Source organism: Mycteria americana, chromosome 25 (assembly GCF_035582795.1).
Source record: "Mycteria americana isolate JAX WOST 10 ecotype Jacksonville Zoo and Gardens chromosome 25, USCA_MyAme_1.0, whole genome shotgun sequence".
Lineage (NCBI taxonomy): Eukaryota > Metazoa > Chordata > Aves > Ciconiiformes > Ciconiidae > Mycteria > Mycteria americana.
The window spans coordinates 189,998-206,928 of record NC_134389.1 but is presented as its reverse complement, the minus strand read 5'-3'; the positions used below and the strand labels follow the sequence as shown (position 1 = coordinate 206,928).

At 64.0% G+C, this 16,931-nt stretch overlaps 2 protein-coding genes across 3 annotated transcripts; both read right to left on the bottom strand.

Moving 5' to 3' along the window:
- Positions 1-457: 457 nt before the first annotated feature.
- Positions 458-10,169, bottom strand: CFAP45 (cilia and flagella associated protein 45). 2 transcript variants are annotated; one of them, XM_075524984.1, is made up of 12 exons: positions 10,127-10,169; positions 9,923-10,033; positions 6,700-6,836; positions 4,504-4,645; positions 3,690-3,860; positions 3,250-3,428; positions 2,887-3,016; positions 2,439-2,585; positions 2,235-2,348; positions 1,752-1,945; positions 1,306-1,530; positions 458-1,103 (listed from the first exon to the last, which is right to left on the bottom strand). In XM_075524984.1, exons 1-12 carry the CDS (start codon positions 10,127-10,129, stop codon positions 980-982), a joined length of 1,677 nt encoding a protein of 558 aa, XP_075381099.1. In that variant the 5' UTR covers positions 10,130-10,169; the 3' UTR covers positions 458-979. The 2 variants fall into 2 exon arrangements, with proteins under 2 accessions (XP_075381099.1, XP_075381100.1); XM_075524985.1 differs by lacking the exons at positions 9,923-10,033; positions 10,127-10,169 and adding exons at positions 8,818-8,900; positions 9,608-9,647.
- Positions 10,170-10,901: 732 nt separating this feature from the next.
- TAGLN2 (transgelin 2) lies at positions 10,902-12,139 on the bottom strand. The gene is made up of 4 exons (XM_075524986.1): positions 11,918-12,139; positions 11,667-11,841; positions 11,487-11,589; positions 10,902-11,411 (listed from the first exon to the last, which is right to left on the bottom strand). Exons 1-4 carry the CDS (start codon positions 12,095-12,097, stop codon positions 11,270-11,272), a joined length of 600 nt encoding a protein of 199 aa, XP_075381101.1. The 5' UTR covers positions 12,098-12,139; the 3' UTR covers positions 10,902-11,269.
- Positions 12,140-16,931: the final 4,792 nt, after the last annotated feature.

Here is a 16,931-nt window from a genome sequence, read left to right as displayed (position 1 = left end):
TAGCTGAAGTGGTAACCGAGTGACACGGCCCGCACGTGGCCACTGGGGACCGGGGATGGAGGTGTGGGCAGCTGAGCCTGGCGCAGAGCACCGCAGATTCTTTCTAGGTTGGCCATGGATGCCGAGGCCCCAGAGGATCCGGAGAGCTCGGTGGCCACAAGGGGCTTGCTTGAGATTGGGTGACAGATGCCATGCAGCACCAGCAATGCCTTTCAGCCCCTGCCCCAAAAGGGACAGCACAGCCCCGCCGTGCCTGGCTCCGTCACAACATGGGGACACACATCAGCTGGAGAAGACAGGGAAGAGATAACAAGAGGCTACGGCATTCGTCCTCCCCACTAACCCAGCAGAGTCCTCCAAGCTGTCCCCCTGCCCTGGGCAGTCTCTCCTTTGCTGGCTCTCCTTATTTTTCAGCTGCTCTGACAATTAATCAGAGCCACTCCTACAGGATCCTGGCCCTCTGAAGCTGGATTTTAAATGTTTGCATCATGCTCCAGTCTCTTTGCTTTGCCCCTGAAGAAGGCCACTGCCACAGGGGCTGGAGGTGACATCTCGGTGAGAAGGTAGCACTGCCAGGGCTGATGCAGCTGCAGGCAGCCAGGGCCAGGGCTGTGTGGAGAAGAGCCCGCCTGGCTCATGGGGACCCCACCTGAACCATCCTGTGCAGGCTGGGAACACCCACCCTGCTCCGAGCTGCTTCGGTGGTGACACCGAGCTGTGCTGAGGGCCTGCAGACACTCCTGGCCCCTCCGATGACACGGGCCAACTCTGACATCTCTCTCCCAGCAGATGTGGGGAGATGAGCAAGGGGTGATCTCTGTGCTGGGAGCGGGGCAGGTCAGACAATGAGCCTTTGGGGTACTTCAGCCCCAAGGGCAGCTCCCGGCCTGCGACCCCAAGTGAGAGAAGGATGAAAGACACCATCTGCTCCATAAACATCTCTGTTCATAGAAAATTCAGCCTAAGAAAATGGAAACCCCTAAGTCGCTGGGGAACTGGAGCTCTGCTCCTCATGGGGCTGAGCCTGACCAGGGGCTGCACTTGCTCGGCTCAGAGCCCTCCACTCCACCTGGGCGCAGTACTTCTCAGGGATGCCGGAGGCTCTGCAGGGGAAAGAAATCATCAGGCACCCTCTGCTACACCAGAGCCAAGCTTTAGGACTGTGGCCCTGGAGCGGGTCCTACTTGATGAGGATGCAGAGGAACCTGTGAGGTGGCCCAGGGGTCAGGAGATGGCGGGAAGCCAGGAGGGACTTGGGGACATGCAGGGAACCAGGGAAGTAAGCGGCCACTGGCAGCACATCACCTGAGCTCCTGCATCTTCTGCTGCTTGAGCTGGGCGATGCGCTGGCTGCGCTGGCGGGCCTCCTCCTCCAGCCGCTGGCACTCCTCGAAGGTGGCCACCCGCTCCTGTGCCAGCTGCTGCTGACGCTCCCGCATCTGGCGCCGGACATCGTTAGCATGGGCGAGCTGCAGACCTGCCCTCCGCGCTTCCTCTGCCTTCTCCTTCTCCATCTGCTCCCGCTGGGCCCTGCGGGAGAGCTCAGGGCAGATGAAAGGCCCTGCTTCAGCCCCTGTATGTGCCAATAACTTGGCCACGGGGCCTCGGCCAGCACCAGAGCCACCGACGGTGCTGACTTGTCGCTGCCCCTTGACAGCCCCCCTGCCACCATCTCACCCATCCCTTGGCCCCATTTCGCAAGGCAGGGCCCGGCCATGTCGCCAGTGAGCTCCTAGCACTGTCCCTCTCACCTGAGGATCCTCTCGAACTCGTGGCGGTCCTGCTGCACCTGCATGGCCATGCTGTGCTCCCGCTGGGCAATCTGCTCCAGGCGGCTCCGCTTCAGCATCTGCTCCATCTCGGCCTTCCTCTGCGCCACCTCCTTCTCCTTGCGCCGCCACTCTCGCTCAGCAGCCTCTTGGCTGCGCTTGGCCCTCAGCGCGTCCTGCCAAAGGCCGACAGTGGTGACGCCGGAGGGGTTGTGGAGGGCTTCCCTCAGGGGGGGTAAGTATGGAAGCACATGACTGTGGTTTTGCCTCTCCCAGCGCTACGGCCAGTCCTGCTCCAGGACACCACCTGGCTCCAGGTGCTGGTCCAGACCTGCAACATCCCAGTAGACCCACCACATCCAGGAGAGCTTCCACTTTGCTGGGGTGGTGACGAGGAAGGTGGTGACGAGGAATGTGGCCAGTGAGCCAGCATGGGAGCACATCGTGTGTCAGCAAGCCTCTCACCTGCTCTGCCTGGTGGTCCTGGGCCCTCTCTTGCATGGCCCTCAAGCGTGCCGTCTCCTTCTCCTTCTCCCGACGGATTCTCTCCTGCTCAGCTTCGAACTCAGCCTCACGCTCCTGCATCAGACAGAGCCTCATGACAGCTCCCTGCAGCACCTCTGCTGCCTGCTGAACCTATGCCAGTGCTGCACACACTCAGTCTATTACCATTTTCTGTCTCTGGTACTCAAGCACTCGTTCGTCCGCCATCCTCTCCTGCTCCCGCTGCTCCTCCCTGCGCCGCTGGTTCTCGTCGTTGATGCGTTTAATCTCAGCCTGGATTTTCTTCTGTTGCTCCTGTCTCCGCTCCAAGTCCTGAAAACAGTGCAGAGGGTCCAAGAGTGACAGGACAAGCGCCGCAGCACTGAGCGCTCCCTCCACTCCTCCCTCTGTGTCTTCCTGAGGGACCACCAGCACACTCAGGGTGAGGGAGGGCTCAGCAGCTTGGGTCACTTTCTGAGGATGCCTGAACTTCCCCAAAAGACCAGAGCTTTAATTCTGCCGACTGTTGTCTCTACACACCAAGTCTGACTTACCCAGCACTGGGTCACCCTTCCAACAAGGTGAAAAATCTAACTCCAGCCCCCTCTGCTCCCCGGCAGGTCACTGGTCGCACCTTCAGGTCCTCGATCTTCAGCTGCTCCAAATACTCCAGCAGCTCCTGTGCCTCCTGGTCCCGTTGCTCAGCTCTCATAGCCTGCTCCTCCGCATTCTGCTCCATCTGCTTCACAAGCTCCTGCCTCCCTCTGGAAAGAAGAGAGCGGAAGGTTTCCCTCCGTCTCTGTCCCACTCCCAGAAGCAGAAATGCCAGCACGGACATCGGGTGGTGTTTTTGCTGCCTTGTGCTGCCCAGTCCAGTCACTGTGACGGGGAGGCGTGCTGCCATGTGAAGCTGGCAGCCATAGGTTATCCCAGCTCCTGCACAAGGCCTGGGAAGAGGACGGATGCTTCTGCGGGGAAGAGGGACCCTTTTGCAAACCTGATCAGCTCCTGCTTCCTCCTGCGCTCCAGTTCCTCCTGCATCTCCTCGGCCTTTTTCCTCTCCACCTCCATCATCTTGGCCAGGCGCTTCTCTTCTTCCGCCAGCTCTTTTGCGATGAGCTGCTTCTCGAGGATCTGCATGTCGCGGATCATGTGGCACTTGGCACCGAGGATCAGCTGTGGGGACAAAAGGTCTCCCTGGTCTCTGAGCCAGACTTGGCAGCGGCAGCAGGGACAGACACACAGACAAGGAGGGGGAAAAGGGAAGGAGAGGAAGACCCTGGGCAACAACAAGTAGAGCAGGGTTTAGGTCTAGAGTGGCCAGGTGGAGCTCACAGGGGCTCTCAGCAGCCTGTCTGAGCAGGCAGCTCAGGCAGGTCTTAACATCTGCAGAAGGTCCTGCGGTGTGGGGTGACACGAGGGAGCCCCTGGCCCTACCTCGCTGAACTCCTTGATCTCATCTTCCTGCTCCAAGCGCATCCTGCTCGCCCGCTGCAGCAGGTACTGGGCCCGCTCCCGTGCCTCCTCCTCCAGCTCACTCAGCTTCCCCGTCTGCTGCTGCAGGACAGCCTTTTGCTTCGCCGCGCTCTTGCGCTCACTCACTGCCTCCTGGGGGGACAGGCAGGGCTGCCGAAAGCTGGATGCCTTCCTGGGGCAGCCCTGCGAGGCTGAGCTTGCCCGAGGGTGCTGCAGGGCAGCGTCACTCATGAGGGGCACTCTCCACTGCACTGCGTCCCTGGCATGGAGCCGAGGGGCACAGCAGGCTCCTCCAGCCATGGCACAGGGGCTGGGTAGCCCCTTCCCACACCCCTGTTAAGACACCCCACTCCCTTTGCAGGGTGGCAGAAACGCAACACAGAGGCTTCATCACAGCCTCCAGGGTCACCGCAGGCTGGGGGAGCAACCAGTGAGGGACTGCTGGACGCAACCAGTGTGGGATTCCTTCCCCACCCACGGACTGGGCAAGCCCAGGGATCACACACAGCCCTTCCTGGGCTAGGGATCAGAGGAGACCCGAGACACACAGCCGTGCTGCCTCCCCTGCACGCTGCCCCAGCAGCGATGGGCGCACCAAAACGTGAGTGAAAGAGGGATGAAGGTGGTGGCCCCTGAGCAGAGCTCTTGGGGACAGCCCCAGCTGGCATGTCTCTGATCCACAAGGTTGGCTCTACCTGCATGCATCCATCTCCACCCGCAGCCCAAGACCCTGTCAGCAAGCAGGGAAAGAAGGGGCAGGAGGGGAAGTGCCTACGAGAATGGCTTCCTTCTCTGCTTTGAGGGCTGCCAGCTTGGCCTCACGCTCCTCCTTGGTCAGGACTCGAGCTGCTTCTTTAATGCGCTGGAAATCCTCCCGGCCAATAATGAGGGATGCTGCTGGGTTCTCTGCAGGGATGCTGAGCACAGAGAGAGAGCAGTCAGTGGTGTGGAGTCTCCAACAGCTCCCTCCGTTCCCTGCCCCGCTGACCTCCCTGCCTGGCCATGGGAGCTGCCTGGGCTGCCCTCACCAGGGGCGGCAGGGGCGGCTCTGTGACCAGGAGTCACCAAAGAGCAATGCAGGAAGCGCCTGAGCTGTGGGGACCCAACTCTCCCGGTCGGGGGGCAGGAAGAAACAGAAAGTGCAGTGAAAGCAGCACCACACTGTGATGCACGGGGACAGGATGCTCAGCGGGGTGGCCAGGGGCCTCCCGGGAAAACCCCAAAATGTTCAGCATGGGCCTAGTCAGCCCCAATAAAAAAATGCTGAAAGTATTTCAGTCCGACTTGACTTTCCCAGCCCTCATTTGGGAAAATTTTGACCACTGCCCTGACCCCTTTTCCAGTGGGACATGCTGCTCATCCCTGCCCCTAGACTGACTGTTGCTGCTCCTGCGTGCCAGACTGAAACCTCTGTTCCATGCGGACAGATTTTGGGGAGCAGAAGCTGCCTTTTCACTCTGCTTAACGACACTCAGCCTGCTCCAGCTCCAGATCTGCACAGCACAGCTCAGCTTTGGGTCCACTGATCCGGGAATCCACCCGGCACAAGATGAGGAAACGCCACACTGCCCAAACACAGAGCACCCTCTCCCCTCCCAGCACTGGCAGGCGTCCCTCCAGCCGTCACCCTGGCTCTGCAGGACACTGCAGAGCTACGAACTCTGCCCGTGACTCATGCTGTGGTTTAGAGGAAATCACCGAAGCTCTTGGTGCCCCCATTTCCCCACTTGTAAAAATGTGGATAATAATACGGGGCTGTTTTCCAGGGGAGTTGTAAGGAGTTAATTACTCTTTGTATTACTCAGATACCATGGTGACGCGTGTGGTGTAGGAGCATATATTAACCAAATGCATAGAGCACTTTGAAGATGTTCAGGACTAAGAATTTACTCATTATTATTGCGTGTCACCTTTCATCCACCCTTGTGAATATGAACAGATACCTGTATAATGATTGTTCAAGAGCTGCATCACAGCATCGGATTCCAGGACGCTTTAAAGAATGGCTAATGGTCACAACGGCACTAATAAATGTAATGATACAGTGGCCACTGCTTTAGTCGTCTCAGTATTTGGGTGACCAGCCTGGGATGTCTAGGGCCTGATTTTCAGGAATTAAACTAGCACAAACAGTTTCCATTAGCTTCAGCTGGAGCTGTGGCTGTGCGACACATCTGGAAATTGGCCCTCAGCTTCATCAGCAGGCCTAAATAAGAATGTGAACGTATAAAACCAGGTGCCAGCCTCAAAAGCCTGAACCAGTGCCTCTGTGCCGTTTCACTCTCCACAAAACCCAAACCCGAACCATCCGCGGGGCGGGTGTCACGTTTTATGGGGTGTAAGAGCATTACTCGGAGGTTCAAAACAGGAAGCGAAGATGAACCTCGCACTGAGCGACAACTACAAGGAAAATTTAGGGAGGTCAAAATGAGGCTAAATTGGAGCTGGCTGGGATAATGGCCCTATTCTCGTCTATGTGCTGCAGGCTCTTAATGAGGTGTAGTAATTAGGACCAGGGTTCTTACAGTTCAACCTTGCTTATAAAACATCCCTGTAGAGAAACACACAGCTCCTGGTGCGCAGGGGCTGCAGGCGATGCTCCACTGCCTTTCTTACACGGGGCTTTTCAGTGTCAGGGCATGGGAGGCAGCGTTTGATATGTGATGGGGGGCAGGTGCCACCCTGGGGGGCTGTTCAGCCCAGAAGGAGCTTTTCTAGCTGCTGAGAAGGTTTTATGTTGCTTTTTACTGGTTCTTATGATGATTCAGTGCCTCTGTGAAATGCCCGGTGCTCAGCACTCGCTGGCTCCATTGCCACCCAAGCCAGGCGTATTGAAGTGCTGCTGCCCATCCCTCCTCCCCCGAGATGTCCCGGCAAACAGCAGGACAAGCTCTGTGCACCGAGACAGTGCTGTGACAGACACGACAGGTCCCAAAAGCTCCTCAGAGCTGCCACTCGGGCACAGACTTACACGAGGTCACGGATGAAGTCCTTGGTGACGAGACGGATGGTCTCGGGCTTGTGCCCGCCAGCGGGTGACACTTTTGGGGCAGTCTGCACATCCTGAAGGATCACAATGGGGCTGCCAGAGCGCGACTGCTGCAGGCTCTGCAAGAAAGGACAGTGTTTCCTATGGCTTTCCTGCCACCGCCCTGTGCTCAGCTCTCTGCCCCCGGCTCCTGGGCACAGAGGTGCTCTGTGCACGAGAGGCCCCAGGTTCCCGTGAGCTCGGGATGCTTTCCGACAAACACCCTCTCACACCACCAAGACCAGCAAAGTCTGGGCACGGGAAGGGTTTTTTGCCTCAGCAGCCCCAGCTCCAAAGGCCTGATGAGGACATGGGGAGAACCAAAAATACCTCTAGCGCTGTTTTCACTATAAAAATCTGGGCATCAGTCTCTCACCTAGATCTGAACTAAACAATGAGCTGATAGCTGCTTGCTCAAGGCAAGACCCCACAAATGCTCAAGCATCATCTTGGCTACCTTGAGCTGGTGGCAGCTGCCCCTGCTCTGCTCACCCGTGGCTACCGGCACCTCTGTCCTGCTGAGCCCCACGGACTCAGGTAAAACCAACCCTGACTGACCCAAACTCGCTGGGGGCTGGCAGGGGTGTCCTGGGGAAGAGGAATCAGGGACAGCTCAAGGTCTGGCCTTGCAGGGCAATCAGCCGGCCGACGGCACTGGGCAGAAACCAGTCCTCCCAGTACAGCCGGTCCCTTTGCTCGAGCCGAGACTGCCACCTAGTGAACCATCCCCTGGCTGCGAGGTGACTCAGGGACCCCGCTCCACACCCCCCGGGCAGGGTGGGCGCTGGGTGCCCCTGGAGGGGTGGGAGCGGCTGAGGGATGTCCTGAACACGCGTGGGGCCACCCCACGGGAACCTGCGATCGGGCCGCAGAGTCTCCAATAGACAGGAGCAGGCGTTCCGTCCACCCTGGGGTGAAGCCCTGCCGGGGCCGCTGGCAATCCCACGGCAAGGAGCATTTCGGAGCAGGCCCTGGTCTGCAGAGCAAAGCGCCAGCAGCTGAGCGGAACAGTCCCTGGCCAGAAGACCCGAGCCCAGCAGGACGGGTTTGGCTTCCCAAGTCCAAGGTTGCTTCCCCGAGCCCAACCACAGCGTAGGCATCCCAGCGAAATCCTCACCCGGGTCAGGGAACCACAAGAGCTAATCTAAGGTACACACAGATGTGTGGTTTCCCTTGCTAGTTGGGGGGAACTTCTATTTGCTAGTTCAGCAAAACTTCTATTTGCTAGTTCAGCTTTAAAATCCTAAGCAACTGCTGGAACAAATCCTACAGCCGGCCAGGCGCTGAGCAGTTCCCTGGGAACTTGCTGCTGGCAATATTTCCATTTTACGGGTCTGATGACCCCAAACCACGGGCCCTCCCGCAGCCCAGCACGGCAGCTACCAGAGCAGCTTCCCAGCCACTGTGGGCCCCAAGTGTGAGCTGTTGAATTAAAGGGTTTGGCACCGAAACACCCATGCAAACAAAGATAATAGTGTTATTCACCGCAGCCAGCTTGCACGTTGTCCCCAAAGCCAGGAGAACTCCTTGGACTAGACCTGGATTAATCTCAAGGAACTCAATTAACACCCATATGACCATTACGACATTTTTATCTAACTGCCTTGAAGGCCTCTGAGATAACAGATCATAAACCTGCCCGGGGCTCCTTGGCTCACAGGGCATCCGAGGCACACGGACCTGGCAGCCCTGGAGCAGGTTGCTTGCTGGGAGTGCTCCCAACCTCCTGCCCCACGAGGCAAACTGTCCGCGCAGCCTCCAGTTGGGAGCGGAGGTAATCTTCATTACATGCTTCCTTCCTCTCCTCTGAAAAGCCAAAGGGTTTTGGCAAGTCTCTTCGGACAGATTTGTTTCAAGCGACAAGACCCAGGAGAGGAAATTGCAGCCGCAAACACACACCCCCGCGGAGGGACAAGTGCCTCGAACACAGCAAGGTCCCCTCACGGCAGCCAGCCGCCCACCACAGCCCCAGCGGAGATACCCCCAACGTTTTATCAGCCGAAGAGACAGCAAATGCGAGATGGCCCAAACTCCCAGCAGTGTCCAGCCTGGGCCTTGTACCTTGATCTGTTCCAAAGACGACACAGAGGGTGGGGAGAGCCAATGGCTGCAGCCATAAACCCAACCTGCCATGGGGAGAGCACCTGGGAGAGTCAATAAAGGAGGTGAGGGAAGCAGCAGCAGGGGAAGGACGTCCAAAACATCACCCTTGCCTGGAAAATGCCATCGTCCACCATGGTGGCAGCAGCTGCAGCTCTCCCCTGGGCTCTCCTGTGGGAGCCGTGGACAGTGCGGAGGAAGCGAGCCTTTTCCTTACAAGACCAGAGAGGAAAGAGCTGTTGCTCTCTGTTTATCTCCTCTCTCAATGGCCAGGGCATCCGGCCAGGAGGTCAGAGACCTGCTGCAGTTCTGCCTTGTCTCCAAGGGGACTGATTTCGTAGCTCCCTGATGAAAGTCTACATATGTTGGCAACGAGCTGCTCTGGAAGCTTCCAGCCCCTGCTCCAAGGACTCCAATGATATACCCCACATGAAATAACTGCTGTCTAACGCACAGATTCCGTAACACCAGTTCCTCTCCTTTAGCGAGTGTCTCACCTCCTGAGCCTCCTTTATCTCACTAATTAACTAATTACCCTGTGAAAAGTGGAAGCTTGTGGCATCAAGGAGGATGGAGGCACATGCAGCCCCCTGGTCCGCTGGCCTTGGCATCCTCCCAGGAGGCAGGCATGGATTTCACACCTTCCCAGAAGGAACTGAACCTCAGGCTCCCACAGCAGGGCAAGGAATTAAGAGCGTGGAGGTGGCAGGGCCCAGGGAGGGCTGTCGAAGGGTGTGACAGCGTCCGTCACCTGGGAGGTTTGGAAAACAGGGACCACGGAGGCAATACGGTGAAGAGCCTCTGGCAATCGAGCCGGTGTGAGCAGGGCGGGATGAGGGCCGGCAGAAGAGATGCGGGGCGCCGAGGCACCGGGAGCTCCCCACCCAGAGGGTGCCCGAGCCGGGGCTGAGGAGCACCGGGCAGGACCCCAGCACCACAGTGCCCGGGCGGGATGGGGCTGGCTCTGGCCCAGTGAGGTCCCGGCCACCCAAACCCCCACCGTGGCCCTGGCCGGTGCAGGGGGTCGGGCAGCCGGTGGTGCCCCCCGGTATCCCGGCCCCCTTACCCGGCTCTCCCCAAACAGCAGCTCATCCACGGCGGTGCTCCGGGCCCTCCTCCCGTACCGGCTGCGGGGCTGGCTGGGGGCACGCCTGGGGGGTACGGGGACGCTGGCGGGCTGCGGGGGAAGAGGGGCAGTGAACGGGCTGCGGCGGGGGGGACGCCGGGAGGAGGGCCCGGGGCCCGGCGCACCGCGACAGGCCGTGCTCACCATCCCGCTCCGCTCGGCGGCCGCCGACCGCCGCCATGGCAACGCCCCCCCCGCTCCCCTGGCAACCGCCGCGCGGGCGGGGCGTTCCCGAGCGTGCGCACGGGGGCGGGGCTGAGGCCGGAGCGCCGCGCTGGGCGGCGGGAGGGCACTCTATGGTGGGGGGCGCGGGGTGTATGTGTGTGGGTGTGTGTGCGTGTTCACGCGCGGGTTGGTGCGCGCGGGGGCTGCGTGCAGGCCGCCCGCGTGGCCGGGCACACCCCGCGCGCACACCCGCAGGCTCACGCGCGTTCACGCTGGCTGCGTGCGCACCTGTGCACACCGACAGCTGAGACTCACGCGTGTGCGCACGGGTGGGCTCGCGCGGACCGGCACGTATCTGTGCACACGGGCCGTCCCACACGCGTGGGGGCTGCCGCGGGGAGCCAGGCAGAGCCGTGGCCCGTGCCCAGCCACGCCCTTCGCCCCCCCCCCCGGGGGCCGGCAGGGAGTCAGCAGAGACTGCCCCGCCCCTCCCAGACACGGCCCCGCCCCCAGCCCTTGCCCCGCCCCTCCAGCCCCGCCCCCTCATGCCAGCCCCGCCCATCCACGTGGCCTCTTGCCACCATGCTGCGGGGCGAGGCAGGGGGGTCCTTGCACCCCCAGGCTGGGGCCCCCCAACCACCCCCGGGCCCGGGTCCCCCCACCCCTCTCCCCGCCGGGGCCTCCCCTCCCCCAGGGGCCCCGTGCCCCCCCCGCCAGCCCAGGCCCGCCCCCATCACAACTGCCCAGGCCTGGAAAGAAGAAGAGCCGTTTATTGGGGTGCGGGGGGATGCCCCCCCAGCACAGCGGCGGGGCTGGGGGGGCACCGCGGCCCCCAAGGCACTGGGGGGGGGGTGGGGTGGGGTGTGTGCAGGCACAGCGGCAGGTGGGGCAGCACAGCAGCCCCCCCCCCCCCCCGCCCATGCCCAGCCAAATAATAATAATAAAAAAAGACTTTGGTCCTGGAAATACTGGCAGGGGGGCGGGCACCCGGGCTGGGGGGCAGCCAGCTGGTCCACAGGGGTGGGGGGGCTAAGGCAGTTTGGGGGCCGGCCCCGGGGGGCCCCTCGCAGGCAGGGCCCTTGGGGGACCGTGCTGGGGGCAGCCGGGGGGCAGTGCGGGCGCTCAGAGGATCTGGCGGGGCATGCCGTAGCCTGTCATGCCGGCCTGCGAGGCGCCCCGGTTGGTGCCCATCTGCAGCCCAATGACGCTCTGGCCCTCCTTGAGCTTGTCCTCGGAGAAGACGCGCCGGTTCTCCTGTGACTTCCTGCGGGCACGGCGGGTGTCAGCATCCCTGTGGGACCCCACAGCCTGGCAGCCCCCCCAAGCACCCACCACCTACTTGGGGAACCAGTTGGGGTCTCCCACGAAGAGCCCGTCACCCTTGGCCACAGCCAGGCTGCCCAGGTTCATCAGGGTCCTCTGCACGCACGCCATGTTCTTCCCTGCAAGGCCCCAGGCAGGCTCAGTCCCGTCCCCATCCATCCCTATCCCCGTTGCCCGCACCCACCCAGCCGCTCACCCTCCCAGAGGTCGACGGTCTGGAAGATGTCGGTGGCGGCGATGCCGTAGCGCTCGGCTGCCTGCAGGAACTGCGAGATCTGCTCCATCTGCTTGAAGGCCATGGCAGACGCCTGGATCTTGGCCACTGGCCCCTGGCCCCGCGGGTGCAGGCTGTTGATGAGCTGGCACAGCACCTGGCCGGGAGGGAGCCGGGGGTCAGGTGGTGTGGCGTGGCAGCCCCCGGCACCAGCCAGCCCTGGGGGTACTCACGGTGCCATCCTTCAGCCACTGCTGGAAGCCGTCCCTGCCGGGCGCCGGCTGCGCAACGTCCCCACCACACTGCGCCAGGATCCATCGCACCAGGACCTGCTCCAGCTCGGGGTCGTACTGCCGGTCGATCTTCTGCTGCACCTCCCGGCTGAGGCCGTACGACGGTCCCCGGTTTGCCATGCTGACGGCAGGAGGGTCTGCAGAGATCAGACCCCCATCAGCGGCTCTGGTGCCACCGGGGCATCTGGCACGGGACAGACATGGACCTGTGCCTGCGGCGTGGTGGAGCCTCTCAGGACAGCGGGTGACAGCAGGCACGGTAGCTGCTCCCCAGCAGCATGGCAGAGCCCCATCCTGCCCGGCCAGGCTGCCTGGACGTCCGGTGCAGAGCCTTATCGGCCATGCCAGGCACTGCCCAGGCTCTGCCCTGCCCTGCCTGCTTCCTGCCCAGCCGGCCAGGAGCGGGTGCTGGGTCTGTGCCCACCCGAGGGCGATGGGGCAATTTGGCTCTGGGCAGGGTGAGCAGCACCATGGCCCCTCAGTGCTGGGGCCAGACCCCCTGCCCCGAGCATCCCTGTCCCTGCAGCTCGGCCCTGCCAAGCACACGCGGACTTGGCAGGCACTCGCTGCCAGTCGAAGCTTGTTTGTGAAGCTCACCCGTTTGCTCGGGCCGGGTGCCAGATCCGGGACAGGGCCCGGGGCTGCCGGCAGCAGTGCCCCCACCCTGGCAGGGGAGCCGGACCTGGCGGGTCCCGTGGCCAGGCACTGCCCTTGCCAAGGTGCCACCGGAGCTGGTGCTACCCGTGCTGGGAAGGATGGAGGTTGTGCAAGGTGCCCACAGGGGGGACATGAGTGGATCAGCTCTGCCCTGCCCATGCAGCTGGGGTGCTCCAAGCCTTGGGGTGGTCTGGACCCTCTCTGCCCATCAGCGACGTGGTGGGCACATGGGGCTGCCTCCTGCGCCCAGTCCCGCACCCCTGGCATTTGGGGGGCACCCTGGCACGCAGAAGCAGGAGCACGTGCTGCTCCCCCCAGGGGTGCGGGTGCCCCTGCCAGCCCCGGTGCCCTGCCACATCTGGAGACATGTGGCAGCTGCCGGCCTGGGACAGCCCAGCCCACACCTGGGGTGGGCTGTTTGGGACAGGCTGTTTGGGACAGAGCTCGACCCTGTCACATGCTTGGCTTCAGGCTCGGGGGTCCTGTCACCAGGAGCAGCCAGGGGATGAGCCACCCCAGCTCTTCAGGACAGGAGGAAAATCAGCCCCACGCCCCTGGGGAAGCCGGCAGCAGCAGCGGGACGGCCGTGTGAAGCCTCAGTGCTGTGGCCACCCTGCAACTGCAGACCGCCCCGGGCCAGCCGCACGTCCCCCCAAAGCTGTCAGCTGCCATGGGCTCCCCGGGGTGAGGGCTGGGGTGCGGGCAGCCCCCGCAGGGAGGGAGCCGGCTTCCCCGGAGCATGGGGAGCGCCCGGCCAGGGGCCAAGCCGGTTGGGAAACAAAGAGGAGCTGAAATTCGTGCAGACAGGGCTGATTTCCCGACACAGCTGGGGCTTGCCCAGACGGGAGGGGAGGGCCGGACCCAGCCCAGCTGCGCCACTGCCGCGCTGGGGACCCCAGGGACACCGCGGGAAGGGGCTGCACCCAGCCCAGCCGGGGCACGGCCACCCTGGGAGCCTACGGCAGCCCCAGGGGCACCAGGGAGAGGACCATGCCCAGGCCAGCTGGGGCACGGCCAACCTGGGGACCCTCCAGGCATGCCGGGGGCAGCGGGGAGGGGATCCCAGCTGGGATGCAGCCACCCGGGTGTCCCCAGAGATAGCCTGAGGACCCCATAGGTCTCCTAGGGCCATCCGGGAGGGGACTATACCCAACCCAGCTGGGAGCAAGCCACCCTGGGGACCCCTTAGACACCCCCTCCCCCAGTGCCAGTAGGGAGGGGACCCCAGCCAGCACAGGGCCACCCTGGGGACCCCCGAGACACCCCGGGGGCAGCAGGGAGGGGACTGCACCCAGGGTACGGCCACCATGGGGTCCCAAAGACCCCTAAGACCAGGGGGGAGAGGACCCCCGGCTGGGACAGAGCCGCGCTGGGGACCCCGCAGGCACCGGGGGGGCACCAGGGAGAGGACTGGACCCAGCCTGGCCGGGACACGGCCACGCCGGGGCCAGCGAGGAGGGCGCCGGGGCCAGCGAGGAGGGCACCGGGGCTCGGACGAGGCCCAGCCCCGGCGCCGGGGTTGCCGTGCCGGCTCCGAGGGACCGCAGCCCCGGGACGGACGCGCCCCCGGGGCGCCCGGAGCGGCGGGGCCGGAAGCCGCACCCGGGTCCCGCTTCCCGGGCGCGGCCGCGTGTCCCGGCGGCTCCCCGGGCGCCGCGCCCGGCCCTGCCCAGAGCCGTTACCCCGGCGGGGCGGGGCGGGGGGGGGAGGGGGCAGCACGGGGGACCGGTCCCGCTCCGGGTCCCCGGGGCAGCGCGGCCCCGGCCATTTTAGGGCAGATTGGCCGGTCCCGTCCCGGTCCCCGTGTCCATCCCGGTCCCCATCCCGATCGCGGGTCCCTGTCCCCACCTGCCGCCCGGTGCCCGCGGGCGCTGCCCGCGCCCGTCCCTACCTGCGGCGCCGATCCCGCGGTCCCGGTGCGGCAGTGGCGGATGCCGCCGCCCGCGCCCTTTTCACGGCTGATGTCAGCGCGGCCGGGGGCGGCCCGGTACCGCCCGCTCCCGGGGCGGGTCCGCCGGGCCGGGGCCGGGGCCGCGCCGCCACCGCGCCCCGGGCAGCCCCGCCCCGCCCCGCCCGGCGGCCCCGCGGGGAGGGGGCTCCGGCCCGGGCCGGGATGGGCAGTGGGGCCGGGGGGGGCATAGGGGGTCATGGTGGCAGTGGGGGAGAGGGTGGCTGTGGTGGCAGGGGGACAGAGGGGCTGTGTTGGGGACAAGGCAGCCGTGGTGGCAGGGGGACAGAGGGGTTTTGGTGAGGACAGGATGGCTGTGGTGGCCGAGGTGAGGATAGACGGGCTGTGGTGGGGACAGGGTGGCTGTGGTGGCTGAGGTGAGGATAGGGGGGCTGTGGTGGGGACAGGGTGGCTGTGGTGACAGGGACAGAGTGGCTGTGGTAGGGACAGGCTGGCCATAGTGTTCGAGGGAATGTCAGGGTGTTGGTGGGGACAGGGTGGCTGTAGCGTCAGGGCGATATGGGGGCTGTGGTGACCATGGTGGAGACAGAGCCTGGCATGGTGGCAGTGGGGGACAAGGCTGTGATCGTGACAGGGCCCAGCTGCGGTAGCAGGGGTCACAGTCACCATGGTGGCAGGGAACGTGGTGGTGGGGACAACCAGGGCCTGGCCACGGTGGCATGGGGACAGCTTGGGGGGCTGCAGGCCCTGCAGGGACACAGCGTCCCCAGCACCCGCGCTGTCCCCGGTGGCGCGGGGAGGGACGACGGCGCTTGCACAAGTTCTGTCTCCATGGGAAGCACGACCAAAACAACAAACAAAACCTCGGCCCGAAGCCACTGGCCGCCTCCGGAACGGGTAGCGGGGCCACCACCACGGAGTCCCTGCAACCCCACCCACCCCTCAGCACCCAAAATCTGGCTTGGGCTCAGCAGCCACCCTCTTGAGCCAGCTCAAGGTGCCACCGTCCCCAGGAGCTCGGTTGCGAGGAGGGACTATCCTTGGAGTGCCCTGCCCTGTAGCGGCCAGTGCCCCTCCTGCATCCGTGGGTGACAAGTGGGGGGTTGTGTGTTGTCCTCGTCGTCCCCCATACCCCCTCCCCCCACCCCGCATTGTGGGTGTCTCCCGGGGATTTCCAGTGGGGTTTCCTGTGGCTTTGGTGACATGGGTGCATGGCTGGGGGACACGCAGTTGAGGGGACCAGGACAGGGGGTAGCACATGACCAAGGGTACTGGGGTGACCCATAGGGGTGACAAAGTCAGGGGGTGACATGGGGGTGCAGGAATAGGGGCAGGGTTAGGGGTGACAAGATGAGGGTTGCACGGTGGCAGTACCCAGGGGAATAGCTTTAAGGGTGACACAGGGGGCAGCACCCATGGGGGGGAAGGGGGGAGGCCCAGGGTGACACAGAGAGCAAGAGCAGGATGATACAGGGGGACAGGTCCCATGGGGGTGACACAGAGATCAGGAAAACGGTGACAGAGGGGCAGAATCCTGGAAGGACTTGGCCAGGGGAGGCAGGGGGTAACAGAGGACGATTTTGGGACAGGACCCCTGGGGGGCAGTGTGGGGGCAATAAGGGTCCCCAGGGCCGGGGTGGCATGGGGCACGACTACCAGGGGTGGAACAGGGTGGCACAGGGCAGGACCCAGGGGAGTGGCACGGGGACAGGTGGGCGGGGGACAGGGCTGGGGACGGTACGGAGATGAGGGAGTAGTATGCTCGGGGGGTGCAGCCGGGGACGATGCGGGGGTGACACAGGCAGGACTCCTAGGGGACAGGGGGAAGGACCTGGGGGACAGGGGTGGGGCTGTTGCAGGGGACATGGGGAAACCCGGGGACACAGGGCAGGACGAGGGGGCATGACGCAACGCGGGGCAGGTCTGGGGGGACAGAGCCGGGGGTGACCGTGAAGGGTAGAACGGAGGGACGCGGCGGACAGGCAGGGTGACACGAGTGGACGTAGCGGGGCAGGCGGGGGCGACACACGGGCGGGACCCCGGGGGAGGCCCGGGGGAGCGGGGGTGAGCGCGGGGACAGCCCGGGGCGACCCGACGTGACCCGTGGCGCAGCCCCCGAGCGACCCCCGGGCACCGCGGGGCGTGAGTGACGTAGTGCGCTCCGGGCCCTGCCGCCGTGACGCGCTCCCGCGGCATGGCCATATAAGGGAACGAGGCGCGCAGGCCCCGCCCCGCGCGGAGCCACCGCCAGACCCCGCCCCGCCCGCAGCCCAGCGGGAGGGGGGAAGGGGGGACCGGGCAGGGAGGGGGCTGCGAGTAGTGGGGGGTGTGTGTGTGTGGTGGGTGGGGTGGGGTGGGGTGTGTGTGTACCGGAACGGGGAGGGGGAG

What these genes read in the sequence shown, in the direction of transcription:
- TAGLN2 (XM_075524986.1), bottom strand. Translation starts at nt 12,097, where the DNA reads ATGGCAAACCGGGGACCGTCGTACGGCCTCAGCCGGGAGGTGCAGCAG. An exon ending in AGTGGCTGAAGGATGGCACC is followed by an intron (nt 11,842 to 11,917) that starts GTGAGTACCCCC and finishes CCTCCCGGCCAG; the next exon opens with GTGCTGTGCCAGCTCATCAA. An exon ending in GACCGTCGACCTCTGGGAGG is followed by an intron (nt 11,590 to 11,666) that starts GTGAGCGGCTGG and finishes GGGGCCTTGCAG; the next exon opens with GGAAGAACATGGCGTGCGTG.
- CFAP45 (XM_075524984.1), bottom strand. An exon ending in TGCTGTTTGGGGAGAGCCGG is followed by an intron (nt 6,837 to 9,922) that starts GTAAGGGGGCCG and finishes CCTTTCTTGCAG; the next exon opens with AGCCTGCAGCAGTCGCGCTC. An exon ending in AGGAAGCAGGAGCTGATCAG is followed by an intron (nt 3,017 to 3,249) that starts GTTTGCAAAAGG and finishes TCTTCTTTCCAG; the next exon opens with AGGGAGGCAGGAGCTTGTGA.